This window comes from Symsagittifera roscoffensis, chromosome 3 (assembly GCF_963678635.1).
Source record: "Symsagittifera roscoffensis chromosome 3, txSymRosc1.1, whole genome shotgun sequence".
In the NCBI taxonomy this organism is placed as follows: Eukaryota; Metazoa; Xenacoelomorpha; order Acoela; family Convolutidae; genus Symsagittifera; species Symsagittifera roscoffensis.
In genome coordinates, this window is record NC_087064.1 from 34,198,394 (window position 1) to 34,222,752 (window position 24,359).

The 24,359-nt window shown below is 36.5% G+C and overlaps 3 protein-coding genes across 3 annotated transcripts in view; all 3 read right to left on the reverse strand.

Annotated features, from left to right (window-relative positions):
• Positions 1-8,200: 8,200 nt before the first annotated feature.
• LOC134842670 (vesicle transport through interaction with t-SNAREs homolog 1B-like) overlaps positions 8,201-24,359 on the reverse strand; it is a 543,554-nt gene continuing 527,395 nt past the window's right edge. Inside the window, exons 2-7 of the mRNA XM_063859117.1 lie at positions 10,283-10,450; positions 9,742-9,852; positions 9,359-9,445; positions 8,875-9,048; positions 8,523-8,584; positions 8,201-8,394 (exon numbers count right to left, since the gene is read on the reverse strand). Coding sequence (XP_063715187.1) covers positions 8,304-8,394; positions 8,523-8,584; positions 8,875-9,048; positions 9,359-9,445; positions 9,742-9,852; positions 10,283-10,447 — 690 coding nt within the window. The 5' untranslated portion in view covers positions 10,448-10,450 and the 3' untranslated portion in view covers positions 8,201-8,303. The remainder of the gene's footprint in view (positions 8,395-8,522; positions 8,585-8,874; positions 9,049-9,358; positions 9,446-9,741; positions 9,853-10,282; positions 10,451-24,359) is intronic.
• Positions 14,991-19,680, reverse strand: LOC134841683 (putative GTP-binding protein 6). The gene is made up of 7 exons (XM_063857719.1): positions 19,672-19,680; positions 19,101-19,385; positions 18,741-18,951; positions 17,104-17,402; positions 16,709-16,889; positions 15,758-16,109; positions 14,991-15,434 (listed from the first exon to the last, which is right to left on the reverse strand). Exons 1-7 carry the CDS (start codon positions 19,678-19,680, stop codon positions 15,023-15,025), a joined length of 1,749 nt encoding a protein of 582 aa, XP_063713789.1. The 3' UTR covers positions 14,991-15,022.
• Positions 19,277-24,359, reverse strand: part of LOC134842672 (mitochondrial import inner membrane translocase subunit Tim10 B-like) — a 532,474-nt gene continuing 527,391 nt past the window's right edge. Inside the window, exons 2-4 of the mRNA XM_063859120.1 lie at positions 22,545-22,722; positions 19,765-19,898; positions 19,277-19,385 (exon numbers count right to left, since the gene is read on the reverse strand). Coding sequence (XP_063715190.1) covers positions 19,778-19,898; positions 22,545-22,717 — 294 coding nt within the window. The 5' untranslated portion in view covers positions 22,718-22,722 and the 3' untranslated portion in view covers positions 19,277-19,385; positions 19,765-19,777. The remainder of the gene's footprint in view (positions 19,386-19,764; positions 19,899-22,544; positions 22,723-24,359) is intronic.

The following is a 24,359-nucleotide window of genomic DNA, read 5'->3' on the forward strand; positions in this document are numbered from 1 at the left end:
AAAAAACCTCCGAAGTGCTTCCGGAACACATGCTTGGAGCAATGAGGCAACTGGAGGATTGAGCCAGGGCATATAAATTTCAAAAAGAAAGCAATAGCAGGTTGCTGTGCACAGAATGTTCCAATCAACTTTTTTGCCAAGCACTGAGAGAGGATTAAGTTAGATAATTTTCAAAACTGAACTGATTATGGGTAAAATGCAGCTTCAAATGCAGTAGAATTAGTTATGACTCTGTGAAATAAGTGTAAACTCCGTGTAATAATCCGTATTTACTTCAATGTAAATTAGTGTAAACGGAAAAACCGACCCATTTTATTGACTTCTCTATCTTTTTCGAAATGTCTTGAAATCCATGTTTTGGTACTACGATAGTTGATTCCATACGAGCAAAAAATATTCCCATTTGAAGATATCGGTAGGGTCGGAACAAGAGATGCCTCAGTTTTATCGGCCATGTTCTTTAAATTTCTACGTATAATTCATTCTTGGGACTTCTACCTCTTAGGAATGAGTTGACGCGCCCAGATACATTTCAAATCAAGTCCCATGCCCGCCAAGCATGGTAGCCTGATTGCTGCGACATCGGGAAACCATTTATGCACTTCTATCATACCGGGGATGTTTTGTTTTGGGATTTTTGTCTGGCTATTAATGTACCTTTTAAAAAAATTCAAAATCAAACAAAATGGGCTGAAACTTAGAAATAATTGGTATTAAAAAGGGTGTAGTAAAATTATAGGCAACCTATTTAGAAAAAAAAAACACAATCAGTATAGTCTACGTCTACCAAATATTTATTTTGTTATGCTGATCATGTTTCCAAGATTTGCTACAATTTTAAATTATTATTTCAAATTTAAGCAGGCAACAACTAGCACTTTTTCAGACCGCTAATTTTATGACCAAAGGCTTCTCTTCGCCTCTGTAGAATGCCGTTCTTATATGTAGTAAATTTTTACATCTATATGTTGACTTACGTTAGCACTTGGGTCTCTCTATTGACCCAAGCACTGCTACTGAGGGTGCAATTCTAAGTTGAGAGAGTCGCTGCTTTGGCAACGGTTAAAAACAAGAAGTAGTAACAAGAAGAAGGATAGGAAGAGAGAGACAGAGAAATATGGGCACGTGAGAGAAGAAAGTTCTACTGCAGAGTTGAACCGCCGAGTGAGGGAACTGTCTAGGACCTACACGTTTCTCTATTTATGCTGGGGCTGCAGAAGTTGCCCACAAATGTTTGGCTAATCAAAATTGCTCAATCTGATAGCAATTTTCAACTGAACTTTAACCGGATTTTTTGAAACTCAAAAAAAAAATACATGCCCTGAAAGCTCTTTGAATTTCTAGAACAATTTATGATTGGCATTTTGTTGTTTATGATTGGCACTTTAAACTTTTGCTGTTCGATAGTGGAGTTTGCCTTCTTTTTAACAAAGGAAACGAGCTGAACTTGAAAAGAAAACAACAACCAAACCGCTAAAAAGTAAATTTGAACCTGAACAAAATTTAAGACTTTACCTAAAAAAGAACAAAAAAATATCGCGACCTATATAAGAGTCTGAACTACATTCATCAACTCTGAACGGCCTAAACAGCAATTTGCAGCCTATTTTTTGGCCAACAGATCCGAGAAACTGTATACAAACTGATACTTTGGACTGGAACATATATGACTGGACTTCAACTAGCATCCATCTATGCTACCTTAGTTAGCGTGTAATAAAAAAACCTCCGAAGTGCTTCCGGAACACATGCTTGGAGCAATGAGGCAACTGGAGGATTGAGCCAGGGTATATAAATTTCAAAAAGAAAGCAATAGCAGGTTGCTGTGCACAGAATGTTCCAATCAACTTTTTTGCCAAGCACTGAGAGAGGATTAAATTAGATAATTTTCAAAACTGAACTGATTATGGGTAAAATGCAGCTTCAAATGCAGTAGAATTAGTTATGACTCTGTGAAATAAGTGTAAACTACGTTTAATAATCCGTATTTATTTCAATGTAAATTAGTGTAAACGGAAAAACCGACCCATTTTATTGACTTCTCTATCTTTTTCGAAACGTCTTGAAATCCATGTTTTGGTACTACGATATTTGATTCAATACGAGCAAAAAATATTCCCATTTAAAGATATCGGGAGGGTCGGAACAAGAGATGCCTCAGTTTTATCGGCCATGATCTTTAAATTTCTACGTATAATTCATTCTTGGGACTTCTACCTCTTAGGAATGAGTTGACGCGCCCAGATACATTTCAAATCAAGTCCCATGCCCGCCAAGCATGGTAGCTTGATTGCTGCGACATCGGGAAACCAGTTATGACTTCTATCATACCGGGGATGTTTTGTCTTGGGATTTTTATCTGGCTAATAATGTACCTTTTAAAAAAATTCAAAATCAAACAAAATGGGCTGAAACTTAGAAATAATTGGTATTTAAAGGGTGTAGTAAAATTATAGGCAACCTATTTAGAAAAAAAACACACAATCAGTATAGTCTACGTCTACCAAATATTTATTTTGTTATGCTGATCATGTTTCCAAGATAAGCTACAATTTTAAATTATTATTTCAAATTTAAGCAGGCAACAACTAGCACTTTTTCAGACCGCTAATTTTATGACCAAAGGCTTCTCTTCGCCTCTGTAGAATGCCGTTCTTATATGTAGTAAATTTTTACATCTATATAATGACTTACGTTAGCACTTGGGTCTCTCTATTGACCCAAGCACTGCTACTGAGGGTGCAATTCTAAGTTGAGAGAGTCGCTGCTTTGGCAACGGTTAAATACAAGTAGTAACAAGAAGAAGGATAGGAAGAGAGAGACAGAGAAATATGGGCACGTGAGAGAAGAAAGTTCTACTGCAGAGTTGAACCGCCGAGTGAGGGAACTGTCTAGGACCTACACGTTTCTCTATTTATGCTGGGGCTGCAGAAGTTGCCCACAAATGTTTGGCTAATCAAAATTGCTCAATCTGATAGCAATTTTCAACTGAACTTTAACCGGATTTTTTGAAACTCAAAAAAAAAATACATGCCCTGAAAGCTCTTTGAATTTCTAGAACAATTTATGATTGGCATTTTGTTGTTTATGATTGGCACTTTAAACTTTTGCTGTTCGATAGTGGAGTTTGCCTTCTTTTTAACAAAGGAAACGAGCTGAACTTGAAAAGAAAACAACAACCAAACCGCTAAAAAGTAAATTTGAACCTGAACAAAATTTAAGACTTTACCTAAAAAAGAACAAAAAAATATCGCGACCTATATAAGAGTCTGAACTACATTCATCAACTCTGAACGGCCTAAACAGCAATTTGCAGCCTATTTTTTGGCCAACAGATCCGAGAAACTGTATACAAACTGATACTTTGGACTGGAACATATATGACTGGACTTCAACTAGCATCCATCTATGCTACCTTAGTTAGCGTGTAATAAAAAAACCTCCGAAGTGCTTCCGGAACACATGCTTGGAGCAATGAGGCAACTGGAGGATTGAGCCAGGGTATATAAATTTCAAAAAGAAAGCAATAGCAGGTTGCTGTGCACAGAATGTTCCAATCAACTTTTTTGCCAAGCACTGAGAGAGGATTAAATTAGATAATTTTCAAAACTGAACTGATTATGGGTAAAATGCAGCTTCAAATGCAGTAGAATTAATTATGACTCTGTGAAATAAGTGTAAACTCCGTGTAATAATCCGTATTTATTTCAATGTAAATTAGTGTAAACGGAAAAACCGACCCATTTTATTGACTTCTCTATCTTTTTCGAAATGTCTTGAAATGCATGTTTTGGTACTACGATAGTTGATTCCATACGAGCAAAAAACATTCCCATTTAAAGATATCGGGAGGGTCGGAACAAGAGATGCCTCAGTTTTATCGGCCATGATCTTTAAATTTCTACGTATAATTCATTCTTGGGACTTCTACCTCTAAGGAATGAGTTGACGCGCCCAGATACATTTCAAATCAAGTCCCATGCCCGCCAAGCATGGTAGCTTGATTGCTGCGACATCGGGAAACCAGTTATGACTTCTATCATACCGGGGATGTTTTGTCTTGGGATTTTTATCTGGCTAATAATGTACCTTTTAAAAAAAATTCAAAATCAAACAAAATGGGCTGAAACTTAGAAATAATTGGTATTTAAAGGGTGTAGTAAAATTATAGGCAACCTATTTAGAAAAAAAACACACAATCAGTATAGTCTACGTCTACCAAATATTTATTTTGTTATGCTGATCATGTTTCCAAGATAAGCTACAATTTTAAATTATTATTTCAAATTTAAGCAGGCAACAACTAGCACTTTTTCAGACCGCTAATTTTATGACCAAAGGCTTCTCTTCGCCTCTGTAGAATGCCGTTCTTATATGTAGTAAATTTTTACATCTATATAATGACTTACGTTAGCACTTGGGTCTCTCTATTGACCCAAGCACTGCTACTGAGGGTGCAATTCTAAGTTGAGAGAGTCGCTGCTTTGGCAACGGTTAAATACAAGTAGTAACAAGAAGAAGGATAGGAAGAGAGAGACAGAGAAATATGGGCACGTGAGAGAAGAAAGTTCTACTGCAGAGTTGAACCGCCGAGTGAGGGAACTGTCTAGGACCTACACGTTTCTCTATTTATGCTGGGGCTGCAGAAGTTGCCCACAAATGTTTGGCTAATCAAAATTGCTCAATCTGATAGCAATTTTCAACTGAACTTTAACCGGATTTTTTGAAACTCAAAAAAAAAATACATGCCCTGAAAGCTCTTTGAATTTCTAGAACAATTTATGATTGGCATTTTGTTGTTTATGATTGGCACTTTAAACTTTTGCTGTTCGATAGTGGAGTTTGCCTTCTTTTTAACAAAGGAAACGAGCTGAACTTGAAAAGAAAACAACAACCAAACCGCTAAAAAGTAAATTTGAACCTGAACAAAATTTAAGACTTTACCTAAAAAAGAACAAAAAAATATCGCGACCTATATAAGAGTCTGAACTACATTCATCAACTCTGAACGGCCTAAACAGCAATTTGCAGCCTATTTTTTGGCCAACAGATCCGAGAAACTGTATACAAACTGATACTTTGGACTGGAACATATATGACTGGACTTCAACTAGCATCCATCTATGCTACCTTAGTTAGCGTGTAATAAAAAAACCTCCGAAGTGCTTCCGGAACACATGCTTGGAGCAATGAGGCAACTGGAGGATTGAGCCAGGGTATATAAATTTCAAAAAGAAAGCAATAGCAGGTTGCTGTGCACAGAATGTTCCAATCAACTTTTTTGCCAAGCACTGAGAGAGGATTAAATTAGATAATTTTCAAAACTGAACTGATTATGGGTAAAATGCAGCTTCAAATGCAGTAGAATTAATTATGACTCTGTGAAATAAGTGTAAAATCCGTGTAATAATCCGTATTTATTTCAATGTAAATTAGTGTAAACGGAAAAACCGACCCATTTTATTGACTTCTCTATCTTTTTCGAAATGTCTTGAAATGCATGTTTTGGTACTACGATAGTTGATTCCATACGAGCAAAAAACATTCCCATTTAAAGATATCGGGAGGGTCGGAACAAGAGATGCCTCAGTTTTATCGGCCATGATCTTTAAATTTCTACGTATAATTCATTCTTGGGACTTCTACCTCTAAGGAATGAGTTGACGCGCCCAGATACATTTCAAATCAAGTCTTATGCCCGCCAAGCATGGTAGCCTGATTGCTGCGACATCGCGAAACCAGTTATGACTTACATCATACCGGGGATGTTTTGTCTTGGGATTTTTATCTGGCTATTAATGTACCTTTTAAAAAAATTCAAAATCAAACAAAATGGGCTGAAACTTAGAAATAATTGGTATTAAAAAGGGTGTAGTAAAATTATAGGCAACCTATTTAGAAAAAAAAACACACAATCAGTATAGTCTACGTCTACCAAATATTTATTTTGTTATGCTGATCATGTTTCGAAGGTTTGCTACAATTTTAAATTATTATTTCAAATTTAAGCAGGCAACAACTAGCACTTTTTCAGACCGCTAATTTTATGACCAAAGGCTTCTCTTCGCCTCTGTAGAATGCCGTTCTTATCTGTAGTAAATTTTTACATCTATGTTGACTTACGTTAGCACTTGGGTCCTCTCTATTGACCCAAGCACTGCTACTGAGGGTGCAATTCTAAGTTGAGAGAGTCGCTGCTTTGGCAACGGTTAAAAACAAGAAGTAGTAACAAAAGAAGGATAGGAAGAGAGAGACAGAGAAATATGGGCACGTGAGAGAAGAAAGTTCTACTGCAGAGTTGAACCGCCGAGTGAGGGAACTGTCTAGGACCTACACGTTTCTCTATTTATGCTGGGGCTGCAGAAGTTGCCCACAAATGTTTGGCTAATCAAAATTGCTCAATCTGATAGCAATTTTCAACTGAACTTTAACCGGATTTTTTCTCTATCTATGCATCTTTCACCCAAAAGTTAACCAAGTTTTCGACATGCTTGGTGGTATATTAACAACAAAATCTACACAGAGGCGAAGCGGAGCTTCGCACCACTTGCGATTAAACACAAACATATACAAACCCTGAGGTCGAAAAAATGGAAAACGAAAAAATTAGTTCTACCAAAAATTAAATTTTCGTAAGCCTCGATAGAAGTTCAGTCAAGGCTAACATGGCTGAAATTTGAGTATTAAATTAGCAACGGAACAAACCTTACCCGACACAAGTTGACCAGAAGAAAATATGGTTTCAAATCCCACTTGAGACTAAAATAAACAACAGTTGTCTTTTCAACTACAAGGAAAGTTGCCTACAGCACAAGAAAAGAAAAATCAGTGTTGTGGCAACTAAGCCGACAATCTTTGAGCAGACAACTGTTGCGCCAAAAATGATTGAAAAATTTTGAAAACTTTCAAGTCCACTTCCCTGGACCTACAAAGAACAACACTTGCACTTGCAAGGAAAGTTGCCTACAGGACAAACAAAGTGTGTGATGTAAACGGAAGTCTAGTAATTCAATTTTTACAATTATTTTTTTCCAATTGCATACATACTTAAAAAACGAGGCCCGACCAAGAGTCGAACCCCATATCTTTGAGCACAAAGGTTACGACGTTAACTCTAGGCCAAGTGCAAAAGAACCTGGAGGTTGTGAAGGTTCAATAAAAAAAGCAATTGAAGAAAAGTTGAAAAATGTAATAAAAGATGTTTACTTGGAATTTTTATTCCCGATTTCAAGACACTTGCTCTCGTAAGAGTAATAATAGCTGACTTTGTCAAACAGGAAATTTTGCCCCTGAATTAACGCAATGTAAGCTCATCATACCATAAAACAAACCAAAACCGTTTAATCGAAAATAATTATATTCTGTGCCAAGTTATTTACGGGAAAAAAAGTCCAACGTCCAATTGCAATACCCTTGCTTATCGCAAGGGTAATTACATGGATAAAACTATGGCCACAGATTACTTTAGTAGACATAGAGAAAAAATAATTTGAGCAACTGAGCTCGTGCTACTAGAGGTTCAGCTTATACATAGCCAACAGACAGTTAGAAAAAAGTCAATGAACACAAAAAAAACGGAAACAAAAAGCTGACTTGTTTTTTGAAAAACTTTCGTTTTCAAGAAAAAATAGATGCCCTTAAAGCTCTTTGGTTTTCTAAAACAATTTATTATTGGCCTTTTTTTTGATAAAATTAACCAAATTCGAGATAGTAAAAATTTTATTTCGCTGGGAAATCTGAGAATTTAATTCCACTTTCGGAGCTAGAAGTCGATCACGTTTTTCGTGACCTTTACACTTTTGCTGTTCGATAGTGGAATTTGCCTTCCTTTTAACAAAGTAAATGATCTGAACTGAAAAAGAAATTTAAAAGTCCAGCCGCGAAAAAAGTATATTTGAGACTGAAAAAGTTTTAAGACTTTTCCTGGAAAAAAAAACGAAAAAAAAACCATCGCGACCTATATACGAGACTGGAGTACGTTCATCAACTGTTAAGACAGAACGCATTTCTTTACTAATTTTCGTACATAATATTTTCTACCAAATAGCTAGCGCTGATCGGTTTTCAAAAGAATGTTCGCTAACGGTGTCGCATATGTGGTAAAACACTGGTTGGCTGTATAGATCTGACCAACTTGCATGCCGGTCCTTTTCGTTTAAACAAACCGTCTCGCACTCAAAAAATCAAGCAGGATAAAAATTAATTCTACAATAGAGCGTTGTTGACATTCAGAAAATAGGAACTCTAAATCCAGAAGAATGATTGCGACTGTTCTGTGCTATAAATATTAACAATTTCTGATCTCATTTGATGAACTTGATATAAATAACTGCGAACAAGATGATGATTTCGAACAGAATGATCCCCATCAGCAACAACTTGTTTGAAATTACTCTGAAACACAAACATACACGGTTTGACACATCTCGATATCAAGTCAAAATGTTCGCAGCTACAAACTGAGTCGTTAATTATAAAATGATAACGACGAAAAATCAAAATGAAGAAGCATTTTGTCTAACCTGCGGTGCATGGTGTTAAGGAGTTTGCGAGACTTTGACAACTCGGCTTTCGTGTCATCCAGCTGAAGCAAAAAGAAAACGTGTCTGACTACCTTGAAGTTATTCTATTCATAATCTGAGTACTGTTGTAGCAATAGTGCTCTATGATTAAAACCGAAAGGAAAAAATTTTGCAGAGGTTGAAAACTCGACTATGAAAATGATTGTACCAAATTTCAACTAAGACCATGACGAAACTGAGCCATATACGAGAGGATTGACAAATTTACAATCAGCTCATTCCTCAGGACAAGGAAATGTTTACTCAGCCTCAAACAACGAGCAACCCAGAACAATGAAGAACTATAGTTTACCTTTCGACTGGTTCTCTGGAGCTGTTCCCTCTGGGTTCCCAACTCGCCCAGGATCTCCACGCCTATCTCCTCGTTCTCGGCCGCCACCCGCTGAGTCCTGGCCACACTCTCGCTCGCTCTGTTCAACACATCTGTGCCAAACATCACCTGCTGTCTCTGTCGATCCTCAAGAGTCTAGAAATCTCATCATTTGTAGCTTATTTCAACAAAGACATGAGTATCTAGTGATTTTTTTACTTCCCAAAACATGGAAAAAGTTTCTAACAAAACGATGAAATGGCTTGAAATTCTGGATTCAGTTGTCGCACAACCAGAATTTTCACAAAAACCAATCATTCAAGGAATGAAAAATTTGTTATTGAGTTAATCGAGTAGCGATAACTAAAAAATGGCTATTTCAAATCTGGAAGAGATAACAAACACAGTAGAAAGAGAGAAGATAGACAATCCTAAACTTAGCAGCAGTAATTCTCAGCTGACTTACTGCAATGTCTGCTCTTGGGTCGTAGATACTGCTACTTCCAGGAAACCCTCCGCCCCTCGATATACTCTGGTTGGTTCGCACTGACTTCTACAAAATAAAAATGGCACAAATTAAAAACACCTGCTCACTTGCAGAAAGCATGTCAGACATTCGAAATGTCTAGTAAATGTTAGTAGCGATCAGCATATCATAAGGCAAAAAAATATCAGATTGAAAATAGCATCAAAAATTAAAAATTTTAGTTATGATTTATGCCACGCAAGGACGAAGTCTCTTTGAACTTTTGTTCCTGAAGTGAAAACCCCATATAGTTGATTGGCTGTTGCTGGCCCATCATACGAGCCCTAGTGAAAAATTGATTGATCAAAGAGAGATGCACGAACAATCTCTCGGTTGATGGTGTCGACGTCTCTCTGCAGCGAGCGTAGCTTGGCATTCATCATGGTCCTGTATTCTGCTGGTGCCACTGACACCTCCCTTTCCATGCTTTGCAGCTGAAACAAACAATCAGTCTAATCACTTATAGTTTTCAGACTCCCTGACACAGCAGAAGCAAGCAGTAAAAAGCGGTGACTTCATTAACTAAGCTACACAACTTCAAAAATAAGACCAAGTCCACTGAAAAAATTCGTTTTCAACAAGGGAACAGACTCGATTTTTTTACACAACTCATAACAATACAACAATCCCGTCTTGGAAGAAAAGCATGCAGCCTAGTTAGCTGCCTAGTTAGAAAACTTAAAGACATTACATAAACTTTACAAACTTTAACACATTATATGAACTTAGTAGAACAAACTTGTTATTGATATTAGAAATACTTTTGTAATACGATCATGCCTAGCAGCCGACCAACCAAAGACAATCACACTCATTGCTGATACAAGAAGTTCTCGGAGCAATTATTTCCCGAAACAAACTAACTTGTCTGTAAGCAGCTTCGACTCCTCGTTCCGTTTCGCCAAGCAGTCTCTCACATTCATCCGGAGATGTCTGGGCGGACTTGAGTTTGCGAGATATTCTGTTCTTGTAGTCTGCCACAAATGAAGCCACATTCTCTTTCGTCCGCTCAAAATTCTCTGAAGACATGGTTAATCTGAAAACAAAATATTCGTTTTTAACATGAGAAATCTTACACACAGCGGTAGAGACGAGCTTCCTTGGCATCTGCGATACACCCTAAAATTGGCATGGCAAGCTAGGAGACTTAAAATGAGACGAGAACTACAAAGCAGAAAGATAACATCAACAAAAAATCGAAAAAACTGCTTTTTTTATTAGCCCCCGGTCCGGCTCAATGCGGATGACACTCGGATTCCTCCAACACTCACCGAAGTGGGATTCACTGTTGAAGGGGTCCCAGCGTCATCCGCCTCAAGGCGGAAAACTGCCTCTGCCAAAAACTTATACATGTCTCGACAAATGGATTTCAACTTGATATTCAAAAAACAATTGCCAGCGTTAAATTAGTTAGCAGTAAATAGCCAAAAAAACTCAAACAGACGTCTGTTGAAACAAAAACAAAATTATTGTCACGAAACAAATTTAGCTATAACAAAGCGTTGCAACTATAAACCATAAGATCATTTACATCACCTCACCCCAAAGAATGCACGGGTTTTAAAATCTATCAAAAACCCCAAAATCACGCAATATGAGGTCTCTGCGACAAAAAAAAAACCAGGGCCGAATTTTATTAGGCCGAATAAAATTTTGTAGCGAAAAAAAAACGGAAATTTATAGAGAACCGAAGCTCTGAAATTTGCAATTAACTGGAACTAGCGCATGACCCGCACCTACGGTGCTTCAAATAGATCATTGCACGTTAGAGGAGCTTCCTAAAACATGTAATAAAAAACTTATTGCGACCATGAAGATGAACTGGGCTCATGTATCAGGCGTTTCTAATTCATAAGAAACGCCTATCTCGAAAAACGATTTGAGCAGTCAAATTTCAAGGGCAGATTTGCTACGCCGAATGCAAAAATCAAAAAATCATAAAACGCCATAGTCGATAGCCAAAATGATTTGAGCAGTCATACTTAGAGGCCAGATTTGCATCCCTTGAATGTACCCTAACAGAACCCCACAATAGTGTTAAGAAATTCAAATTCGGTTAGTTTTTTATATCTATGTTTTTTGGAAAAAAAAACATGAAAAACACCATCTCGAAAACCGTAAGTATTTGAACAGTCACACATGGAAGCTAGATTTGCAACCACTGATATTAGGGTTGACAAGTTCAATTTCGATAATTTTTATATCTAAACTTTTTGAAAAAAAATTTTAAAACGCTTTATCTCGAAAACCATAATGATGTGGGCTGTCATACTTGGACGCCAGATTTGAAAGCCCTGAGTTAACATTGACAGCAACCCCACTACAGCGTTGATAATTTCAAGATTAATTACTTTTGTCTACGTTTAAAAAAATGAAGAAATCAAAAAAACAAAACGCCATATCTCGAAAAGCAAAAGGATTTGAGCAGTCATACTTGGACATCAGATTTTCAACCCCTCAATTTACCTGCACAGCTACCCACTATAAGGCTGAGAATTTCATTTTGGATTAGTTTTTTTTATTTCTATGTTTTTTGAAGAAAAAAAAAATGAAAACATCATAAGAAAGCACCATATCTTGAATACCAAAAGGATTTCAGCAGTCACAATTGGATGTCAGATTTGCCAGCCCTGAATTTATACCCTGGCCGTACCATACAATAGGAATGAGAAGTTCATTTGGGGTTAGTTTTTTATATCTAAGTTTTTTGAAAAAAAAAAATGAAAAATCATAAAAAACGCCGTATCTCGAAAACCAAAAAGATTTGAGGCGTCATACTTCGACGCTAGATTTTCAACTATTGATTGTACCCTGATAGCACCCCACTTTAGAGTTGAGAAAATCAAGTTGGGCTAGTTTTTTCTCATACCTGACCTTTTGAAAAAAAAAATTGAAAAAAATCATAAAACGCCATATGTCAAAAACGATAAGGACTTGAGCAGTCATACTTGGACGCTGAAATTTCAACCACTGAATGTACCCTGATAGCACTCCATTACAGGGTTAAGAATTTCAAGTTTGGTTTTTTTATATCTAAGTTTTAAAAAAAAATCATACAAAACGCCATATCTCGAAAATCAAAGAGATTTGAGCAGCCATACTTGGAGGCCAGATTTGCAATCCCTGAGCTTACCCTGATAGCACTCCAATATAGGGCTGAGAAATTCAAGTTCCGCTGGTTGTTTTATATCTAAACTTCTTTTAAAAAATTGAAAAATCATACAAACTCCATATCTCGAAAACCATAATGACTTGGGCAGTCATAATTGGACGCTAGATTTGCAACCCCTGATTAAAGCCTGATAGCATCCTACTATAGGGTTGAGAGAATCTTGTTCGGTTAATTTTTATACCTAAATTTATTGTCAGAAAAAATTTAAAAATTATAAAAAAAATCGCCATATCTCGAAAACCAAAAAGATTGGAGCCATTATACTTAGACGCAAAAATTGCAGCCCTTGAGTTGCCCCTGATAGCACCCTACTATTGAGTTGAGAAATTCAAAAATAATTAAGTAAGTTGTGAAACATAAACTTTGATAGTTTTACGTTGCGAAAAAAGCAAAGAAAATGAAAGAGTTAAAGCATTCGAGCTCCAACAGATTCGGAAACGCTGATTTGAGTTAACTTTTCAACACTTGAAATGTTTTGGCCTTTAAACAGACCATGATAGGGACTTCTCAAACATGTGCCAAATGAAATTTCTTAAGCGTTTTATTATACGATATAGCTAAAACGTGCAAAAACACTTTCGTTAACCATGCAAAAAATAATACGTTGAAAAATTTAAACATGCAAACGTGAGTTATCTTGAACATGTTAGCATAGGGACTTCTTAAACATGTGTCACAAGAAACGCCAATTAAATAATTAACTGGAATAAATCAAAATGACTATCAGTTTTAGTGACATTAATTTGAATCTGAATAAGTCCATGTTGTTGAAATTGAGCAGAAAAAAAGTTTAAGCAGACAGATAATAGACCGACAATTCAACTATTCCAAAAAATTTCATTATCAACAGTACTGATTTAATTACTTAACTGTACAGTAATAGCAGTAATCCAGTGGTATAATTTGAGTTTTCAAGATTTGATCATTTCAAATTATCCAAGTGAAGGTATCGAACAATTTGTTAACCCGAAAAAAAATCTATAGTCTGATTTGATTACGTTTGCTCGTAGAAAATAAAAAGTTCTGTCGAGAGGAACTGGTTGAAATTTTCGGTTTTCCAGAATTTACAGCTGTATATCTAACTATTCCGGTCAATTGATCATCGCAATCTAATTTTCACTTCTCATTGTTTCAGTATCTACTGCCCAATTCCTGGACCTGAACTTCATCATCTCTCCAGGCACAAGAAGAAAATACAACAAAGTTTACAAAAATGAGCAAACAAAAAATGTAACAATTGGTTTACCCTCTACAAACAGCTCCAAAATTTCTTTCAGATTGCCTTGAATTATTTCCATAAACTAAGCCGCATTGTTATCCTCAAAAGATAGTAGAGGCGAGCTAATGATTAACTGCAATTGATTTCAGCAGAAGCTAAGAAACTCAATAACTTACAGCCCCAAAACAAGGTCGACTAAATTTCGACAGTCGACAAAACCCTACCTCTGATTTCACGGAAACTATTTTAAAGAAGCAACTTGGCTAATTTTTCTAATTTCTGGATGTTATACATAGTGACATACTGAGGTTTTTTTAAAGCTTTTGTCGGGTGCTAAAAAACTCAACATTTATTAGCACCAAAACAAGGTCGGCGAAAGTTTAAGAAACAAGTGCACTTGGATTGTGGGTTGCAGTTGCAACACGTGTAGACTTCTATTTTACACAGAGGCGACGCTGCGCTTGGCAAACACTTGCGAGAACACGACCAAAAAGCAGCTCAATCAAGTGAAATAAGAAAAGTAGAAATAAGCCTCGAATTATCAAAAAACTCGGCTACCTGAAGGATTCGAAGCTGCGACCTACTGCAATCAAGGGATTTTGAGTCTCAAGCACTGTCCACTCAGCCACGCAAGCTTAACAACCGATAAACACAATTCACGGATAAAGCAGCTAGATATCCTAATAACTTGCCAATGCGATTCAGCAAAATTGGCTCCAAATACAAATAGACTCAATTTAGCATGTAATAATTGGGAATATAACAAACTGAAAGCATCCACACTAACTTTGCATGCAACAAATTGCAAAGCATAAAGCCTCATTATGTATAAATTATGCATTTCAAAAAAAATTGCGAGATATATTGAGTTTAAAAATTTCTGATATCGAGTTTTCATTATTGTTAGGTTGTTTGAAACAAATCACTTTTTTCAGTTCATTTGATTAAATAAAAATGCATCAATTGTGTTAACTAATTACTATTCGAATGTCAAAGCACATACTATCAAAAAATCTGTAAGAGCCGCACTAATGGTTTCGACTTAGGTTGGAAAAAAAAGAAGGTTCTAGAAGTTCAACTTCGACTTCCTAGTATTCTGTTCACTCCATAAACTGAATAGGTAACAAACATTTTTTTGACTAACAATAAATACCGCATACAATTTAACTTGAAGTAAGCTTATGTCCTGAGGTAGCACATTGGGGTAACAGGTTCAAGGTCCAATATTTTCCCAGCTGAATACTTTTTCAGTCTCAATCTCTTTCAGCACAATTTGGCTGATTTCGTTTTCAGGAAACAAGGAAGCAAACTTTCTCAAAACGACGAAATTAACAAAAATCTTCAATCGAATCGAATCTTCGGCGATAAAATCTTCATTCTCATTTGAAAAATGTTCTTCAATTATCTCTTCGGCAATACATGCATGTTCATTCAGATATTCGTACTCTCCATTACTGTAGTTGGGAATCACTATTGTTTCTTCTCTGAGAAAACCAGTTGATAATAAACGAGAGAATATTGCTTCTTTGAGAGAGTTGACTCCTTTTAACTGGGTGGCTGAAGTCACTACTCTACTCGATTGGTTGCCAGTTATGAGATCATCGGAGAGGCGACTTTCAAGTTCGCTATAACACAAACATTTGGAGCGGACTTTAAAATCCTCCTTAAATATCTGAAGATTTGGAAATTCAAATAAACAACAACATATCAGTCCTTCGCTCACTGAACTTTTTTCCGAAAGCAGCGTTCAAACCTTTTCAGTTACCCAGATGATTTTTCTCCTTGAAACTTGAGTCATCCTTGAAAATCATCTAATTTTCCATAATTTTTTTACTTTGGACCAAAAAATGATCTTATAACACGCAATTTTTCCCATCAAACTTAGCAACATGTTGGCCTCAATAAGCTCAAACACCACAGAAGAGAGGTTCTACTGAGTTTCACTTACGTTTCAGTTAACTTATCTGACTTGTTGAACACATGAATGACTGCTTGTTTGTCTAAAACTACACTTTCTCCGTCCAACGAAGGTTTTACCCACGAGTGATCTCCAGTACACAAATCTTTTGCCGTTTTATTCGTCATCTCGTCTACAGTTCTGTTGACAACATCTACTTGTCGTTTCCAGTCACGATGACTGATGTCAGTGACGTGGACTACTAGTTGACCAGCTGATATTTCTTCAAAAGAGGCTGTGAATGCATCCACAAGTGAGTAAGGCATTTCGGATATAAAGCCGACTGTATCGTTGTAAATGCAGGAAACGCCACGTTGTAATTGACCAAAATGGGATGAGGCTTCTGCAAAACAGAAAACTATACGACGAGTGGGCTCTTTTCCAATTTTATTTTTTCATAGTTGTTTTACGCGTTTTTATATCTTAATACTTGATGTTACGATAAAAGATATAAAGAACAAAAATGTTCACAATAATCAATTTTCTCATCATACAAAATTTCATTACGTTATGACAACACTAAATTAGTTTTTTTTAAACTCAAAGGTGGGGAGGATCGATTAGTCGAAGGAACCTGTTAATAGAAAAAACCGATCTTTGAAAAGTTCCTTCGACCCCCTCACCACACAACGGTTCCCCTTGTTACTATTTTAAGACATCCATTTTCAGCCGACCAACAATATTTTTCTACAGGCGACCATATATACAAATTTTGATGGGGGAGCGCGCCGAAAAGAACACATTTTTTTGTAATAACCTTCCAACCAACCTCCCCCCACCCCTCCTGGAAATAAATCCTAGATCTTCCCTAGTTGTCATCACATTGTCAATGGTGCCAAAACTTGGGCGGTGGAGGCATCTCACCTACCCAAATAGCTCGTCAATAGCTTACACTTTTATAGCCCAGAACCGCTAACACGAATGAGTCACACGATCCATTACCTGTTGTAGCGAATAATTTGTTCTGGGGGGTTAATTTATCGGTCTGAGTTAGAGCCTTGATTAACGTAGTCTTTCCGCAGTTGGTGTAGCCTATGACTGAAATCAAGGGAACGTGTGACTCCAATTTTCGCTTCCGCAGTCTTGATCTGTTCTTGTTCGCCATCTCAAGACCATCCTTGACCTTTAACAGGTAAGTGATTAAAGAAATTAGCACTCAGACCGACTGAGACTTAGATACCTTAAAAAACTGAAAAAAAGAAAACGTACATAAGTTAGAATTTGTGGATCATAGTACGAAAACAACATCTGAGTGGGACAAACCAAACAGTGACTCTGCATGAAAATATCATTATGTTACATGAAAATCCAAATGACGTTGGCTATTCTTTTCTTACTTTAGCTTCTAGCGCCTGTACTGTCAGTCTTCTTGCTTCTTTGGATGTGACTGCACCTTTAGCGCGTTTTGTTCCTGCAACTAGGGATCCTGCGCTAGAGGACGAAAGAACCTTCTCGGTCAAGTACCACGGTAGACAATTACTCTCCACTCTATGTTTGAGGAGTGAGACCATTAGACGGGCAACTTGTAGTTTCGCTTCTTTTGAGGAAGCGTGTAGACGGAATATTGTGAGGACGAGGAGGTAGCGGTCGATAACAAAACGGCGCCATAGTTTCGATAGATTGGCGAATTGGATACCTGAAATAAAAATAACATTAAAATTGCCTCAAAACTGTTTCTCATTGTCTCTTGTTAGTAGTGGAGCATTTTAACAGTTTTCACCAGAAAATGAACTATATCTAAATCAGCAGCGGATTTAGGGGCGGGCGGGAGATGACCCCCCATCAGGGATTAGACCCCCTGCCGACCCAAAGGGTCTCCCCTTTGGTACTTTTTAAGAAATACATTTTTTGCCGCCCGACCATAAAATTTTTCTAAAGGCGCCTTGGGCGCCAATATATACTAACTTTGAGGGGGAGCGCGCGCCAAAAAATCGCGATTTTTTTTGTCAAAATTTTTCAATAAGTGCCTAAGAACGGCTTTTTGACCTGTTTTTTTCAAAAATTTGCCTGCGGCGCAGAAAATTTGGCCAAAACAGGGACCTTTTAGTGCTTTAGAAGAGCTCGGAATATCAATTTGGTCGAGCTAAAAAAAAAAGGTCGTCAAAATTTTCGAAATTTTTTTGAAAATCCGCCCCCTCGAAAAAATCCTAGATCGGCCCCTGCTGACCGACCCTAAAATTTTTTCTGAAGGCGCCTTTGGCGCAAATATGTACTCAGTTTGAGGGGGGAGCTCGTGCCAAAAAAAACGCAATTGTTTGTGGTCAAAATTTTCCAGGTTGGTCAAAATTTTCCAGGTTGGTCAAAATTTTCCTTTTTGGCCTGTTTTTTCAAAAAATTGTCTCACCGCCGAAAATTTGGTTGAAATAGGGTTTTATAGTGATTTGATTTGGGAAAGATCAGAAAACCGATTTGGATAGGACTTGAAAAAAGTTGATCAAATTTTTGAAATTTTTATGCACATCCGCCCCCACCCTTGAGAAAATCCTAGATCAACCCCTGAGCGAAATTATTAACTCTTGTTTCAAAAGTTAATCGACAAAACATTCAACTTTATTGCATTTTCATCCTGTCAGACGCGTGAACGGTTTCATTTGGTAGCAATTCCCTATTGGTTACTATTTTAGGACATTCAATATTGCCGCTATTTGGTCGATTGAATTAAGGGGGAGCGGGCGCCGAAAAAACGCATTTTTTTTGGCCAAAATTTTTATAGAAGTGCCCAAAACGGCCTTTTTGACCCATTTTTTTACGCGCTGACATGTTCTCAAAAAAGGGTCTTCATAATATTCTGGGAACGCTTGGAAAATCAATTTGGTTGACCTAAAAAAAGTCGAGTTTTCGAAAACTTTTCGAAAATCCCCTGCGCGAAATACTAGATCCGCCACTGGTTTCATTAACTTGACATCACAATTCAACTTACTGCACTGCCAAACGAGCGGTCTCGAATTCAAAACTCACTATTTTTTTCACTCACTTGTAATTTGGGGAGTGTTTATGAATATCACGTCTATTCTGTTCTTAGATAAGAACTGGGATATGTCTGCCATTTTCTGGGGTCCAAAAAGGAAGTTAGGGTTGAAGTGTGACTTATTGACATAATAAGATAGGGATGAATGCAAACTCCAGTTAGGTACTGACTGGACCAATGCTTTCGCTTCCGAAAGACGGAGAGCTTCGTCGTACTCCTGAACAAAACTGATGACTGAATTGAGCTTTTAAGTGCAATTATTATTTAATCAATGGACCGAATGGCCCGCAATGAAAAACGCCTTTTTTGCCTAAATAATGACAACACCCTTGACTTGAAAACTTCTCCCGTGAAGCAGCGACCTACCATTGAATCTCGCTCCTCTGTAGTGGCTGTTTTCCGAATGGGATGCAACAAGTGAATCAAGAGCACTTTTTGACTAAGTTTGGGATCCCAAGGAGCTCCAATCATTTCGAGCACACCTGGGTCAATCAGATCGTCGACTTCGTCTGAATTTGCTCTGCTACTCAGGTGACGCTTATTTTGAAGGGTTAACAATTGTTTGACATGTGGCGACTTTTTGCCATACTGACAATCTGGGAAAATGTAATTGTTGACTGAAGCATAAGTACAAAAGCAACTCCTTTCCGCCTAAAATAGGAAAAGATATCTAGTTGATAACTATATTAATACATGTCACCAGTAAAAAGAAACTGGCATTTTTCCTGTTTAGAAGAGATTTCCTGATTAGAACATAACCAAACGATATCTTTTGAAATAATAGTGTCTGCCATGCAGAGATGGATTTAACGCCACAGGATACGCAAATGAGTCTTGTTAATTTAGCTTAAATCTTTGCCAACTAAGACAAAACTTACCAAAAAAAATCAGTTACACGTCTCTACAAAACCCAACAATTTCTTTCCACATTTCTAACGTTTGACATTTTCTATGTTGAATTTAATGGTGAATAGATTGTAAAACCTTTTGGGTGAATGCGACAAACATTCTGCTGCAAGAGATTCGTAACCTCATGACTGGGTTCACTTCTGTTGTGCAGATTGTTCTATGGTTGCTGTCTTCTTTTGTAATTCCTGAATCTTTTTCTCCGAGTAAACTTGCATCTCTTTCGTAAACTCACTCATCAGCCGGTGGTTCACATTTCTAAAAAGCAAATTGAGCTGACAAATCAAATCTAAACCACACAGTTTCAATACAAAAACTTACAAAGTAATCACATTTAGCTTCAAATTCTGTGTTCATGGTGCCAAGATATGGGGCACCAAAGGATGGCTGGCAATATAATATTTCATACATTAAGGCGAAGCTAAGCTTCGCACCACTTGCGATACAACAACTATAAAGTACAACAGTATGATAATGAAGAAGTAGCAAAGATGACTTCGAGCGAAGAAAAAATTGAAAAAGGAACAAGAAAACAAAAATTTTAAAATAAAAAAAGAAGTTTTTACATAATTAATTTTATTTAACTTTTTCTTAGAAATCCTCATGGGGTTATTTTGGAGCTTTCGAAACTTGCGATAAAACATAAACATAGCACAACTAACAAGCGCATAGAAATCGAGACGGAAGCCACAAAGTTTTTAAAAAAATGTGAGTATTGAGGAAAGATAGATCAAACTGTTCATTTCTTGATATCAATTTTTCCGGAACAAAAACTTTTCTTTCGAACAATGACATGCCAAATAAAACAATTTAGCGTTAAGTTTTTATCGAACGAAGCTTCAGTGGAGGCAACAAGCCAACAATGCTAATTGCGAGAAAAATAATAATATAGTAATAATTCCGTGCTCATTAGTCGACAAAACAAAACTTTCCGACCATTTTAAATCAAACTTAAAAAATTCAGCAAAAAATGTAACTCAATTACTTACTGAAAGCCAGAAGAAGACTGAATCTTCAAAAAAAGTATATGCAACGGGAACTAAGCCGAAAAAAAATAAGAGACGGACGATAGTGCAAAAAAAAAACAGAAAATGAAAAAAAAAATAGAACCCTCGGTCGGATTCGAACCACTAGCCCAAACTTTTGTCGTTACAAGCATATAAGTTACCTCTAAAACAGATGCACTGGATAATTGATTGAAATTCACTTTATTTTAATAAACGAACTAAAATGCCGAAAATTGATTTTGGTAAGTTTAGAATAGATTCTAAAATTAAATAACAGAGGGCTGATTTATAATTTTCAAAGAATTCTCGCCAGATTTCAATCATTAAAAAACCAACAAAAATCAATAGAATAACAAGGATAGCCGGTCACTGTGCAAGTAGCACAGAATGTTCTGACCAGTCTTACAAAATTACAACAAAATTTTTTTTCAAATTAGTGTCGTTTTTTCGGCTTGGTTTGATAAAAGAATCAGAGCGAAAAAGTAGAGCTTAGGCATTTTCGTCAGACATGTAAAATATGCAAATTGGAAAACAATTTTTAAGACAAATAACTAGAAAACCAAAAAATTTAAGACAATTTTTCAAAATTTTTGATGCCTAAGTTCAAGCTAAAAACTCCAAAAACTAATTTCATTAGAGTAAAACTAAATTTTAAAGACTTAAATCAAGCATAATTAAGCTAATGTTTTTCTCGACACCTGGAAAACTTTGAATTCTTTGATGTCGTTCGAATCACGACCGAAAGGTGTAATATGACATACCACTCAACCTAGTCCCATGAATACTTGTGGTAAATGATTTTGCGTGGAAAACTGCTCGCTAGCTTTATTCGCTCGAATTAAGACAAAAAATCAAAAACTTCAAACCAGTTTTTCTCAACACTGTGAAAACTTTTGAGAAACTTTTTAAATGTAGTTTGAATCACCACTGTAAAGGCTTTAATATGATATATCAATCAATCCAGTCCAATCATTATTTGTGGTACCTGATTTTGCGTGGAAAACAAAGAGAAAAAACTGAAACACACCCGAATACAAAATTCCTCTCTATTTTCAATGGTCGGAACAACAAGGACAGCCAGTTGCTGGGCAAGTAGCATAGCAAGCAGAACAGAATGGCAAGTAGCACAGAAACTTTTTTTAGAGTTTTTTAGAGAGAGAAGCGCTAAAGCAATCTTCCAAAACTAGTTGTTTTTCTTAAATTAGGTAATTTTTAGTCTATTTTGCTTAACTTCATTCATAACGAAAATTACTCGATCGCTTTACTCGCTCGAAAGTCCATGAACAATCAAAAATTTCAAACTGGTTCTCGATACTGGAAAAAAATTATGTCGTTCGACTTACGACTGAAAGAGCTTCAATTTGATATATCATTCAACCCTGTCCGATGATTATTCGTGATGCCTGATTTTGCGTGGAAAACAAAAAAGAAAAAACTAAAACACCCTCGAATAAAAATTTCCTCCCACCTTCCAATGTTCGGAACAAAAACTTCAGGAAAATACGCCGACAGATTTAAACCGACCGACCTGTGCCGAAATCTACCATAATGTTCGAAAATATACTGATGGCCATTTGAGCATTCTGTGAAAGTTAATTGCGATTAAAAAAAGCCTAGTACCCAATTGCAAATACCCTCCTTTATCGCAAGGGTCAATGGGATTGGATTCTTTTGGTACGTCTTTTTGTTTCTAGGAAGCCCATATAGGGTTGGTTACTTCACATGAAGAATAAAAGTTTATTTACTCGATCGCAGCGAAACACGCAAGACATATAGCAAAAAAAGCTTAGCTACCAAAAAACGATTGATTAGCGGGTGTGAATGTTACTCGGCTCCGAATGTTTCCAAAATGCAATCTATGCCACAAGGATGGCTCACTAATGTTTACAATACTTACGACAACTTTGCAGCACATCTGTCCAGACATCTGTTTTCACTCTGGGCCAATCTGTTACTGCCCACAGAGTGGACACAGCTATCGAAGCAGAACTGGGTCATGGAGTTGTAGAGCTGGAGGAACTCGCGCATATTCTGCTGCTCCATCGCAGCCGTCACTCGCCTGCTGTTCATCTCACATCTCGAAACCAATCCAAAAACTATTACAACGGTACACTGTTGCAGAAAAGTTATCTCCAAAAAATGTAATCAATGATCTACAAGTAGTGAATTGCGATGCATTTAAAACATCAATGCATTGAACTCATTCGAAGAGAACTCAATAACAATGAGCCGGATGAGAACTTTATTTTTGATCAATAAGATTGCAGGTTTTTCTGAATAAGTTTGGGTGCTTAAAAAGTGTGTTTACTGAATTCTGTTTCCTCTAAGTCTTTTAGAAAACTTCAGAATTTTTTGAAAGCTCTTTCTTGATCTTTCAGAAATTATGTTGCATTAGAAGTGCATTTTAATGTCATGCAGACAAAAAATCTTAATTTAACTTCTTGGGAATAAACTGCGAAATTAGCCTAATTAAATTTCAAATAAAATTAATAAAAACCAAGACAACGGGACAAAAAAGTATTTTCACTCGCTTGGATATCTTCAAACATCTCTCGTTAAAACTTTTTCGCACTTCAGACAAGAATTACTAGCTTATTTAGAACTAAACAAATAAGAGAAAAAAATTGTTCTGACCATCGAAAGAGAGGACCTTTGGATTCATTCGTTTTTTTTTTCAACCAAAATTTGTGGCAAAAACAAACAAATGTCAGATGAAACGTCGACTCATGTAGCGCATTGAGGCCCTTTCAGTCAGAATTCCAGCTACCATAATAAATTCCGAAAAGCTTCATAGGCGTCGCGGAAAAATAGTTTGAACATCTTTCAATTTCAGATACACTCAAAAAGCAAAGACTAGGTGATAAATCGAACCTCTCAATGCGACAAATATGACAAAAACAAGGCTGGAACTAGCCTATATAAGCAAAAACAGCAAAATAAAGAGCTCGAAATGAAAGAAAAAAAAATTCAAAACTTCAATATCTCATGGTTATTACGAAGAGTTCACCAAAAATGTCACTGACTACAAACAGCTGAAAATATTCTGATACATGCTTTCATAATAAAAACAGGGAAATATTGAATGCGCTTTCGTTATTTTGAAAATGACGCAGTTTTTGAACAAAACATATGCAGGGAAATTTTCGAGCAGCATTGGAAAACACCGGACTCACAATTAAATAACTTCCAAACTTAGAGACGATCGCAGCATTCAAGTTGCGCTTACTCGTTGAGCATCATAAATTAGTGTATAAAATTGCGCATAATTTTAACCAGAAAAGGGAAAAATTGTCAATTTTAAACACGTTTAACACAGTGTTTAAAACACTAAATAAATTGTTGTTTAAACAACTCTGATTGTCAGATTTTCTTGTGCTTTGACTAACTGAACTGTATTCGTAGAAAAATCTCCTCGATGGTTTTCGTGAACAAAGTATTGAACGACGCGAATGTCAGGAAATGCCGGGAAACGGTAGATCCTACTGAAAGTGAAATGAACAGAGCACTCAACTGGAAAAAGTACGGCGCACAGACTGCATATAATTTCATTGTTTTTTTTTGTTTGAAAAATGTTTCAAACGTTTTTTTTGCAACCCTGATTTTCATACCTCCAAACTTAAAAAGATAGTCAGCAGATGGTTGAAAAAGTGTATACAAACTCAAAGACACCTAAAAAAAAGTTGATTGAAAATTCTTGAGCACCTTAAAATAA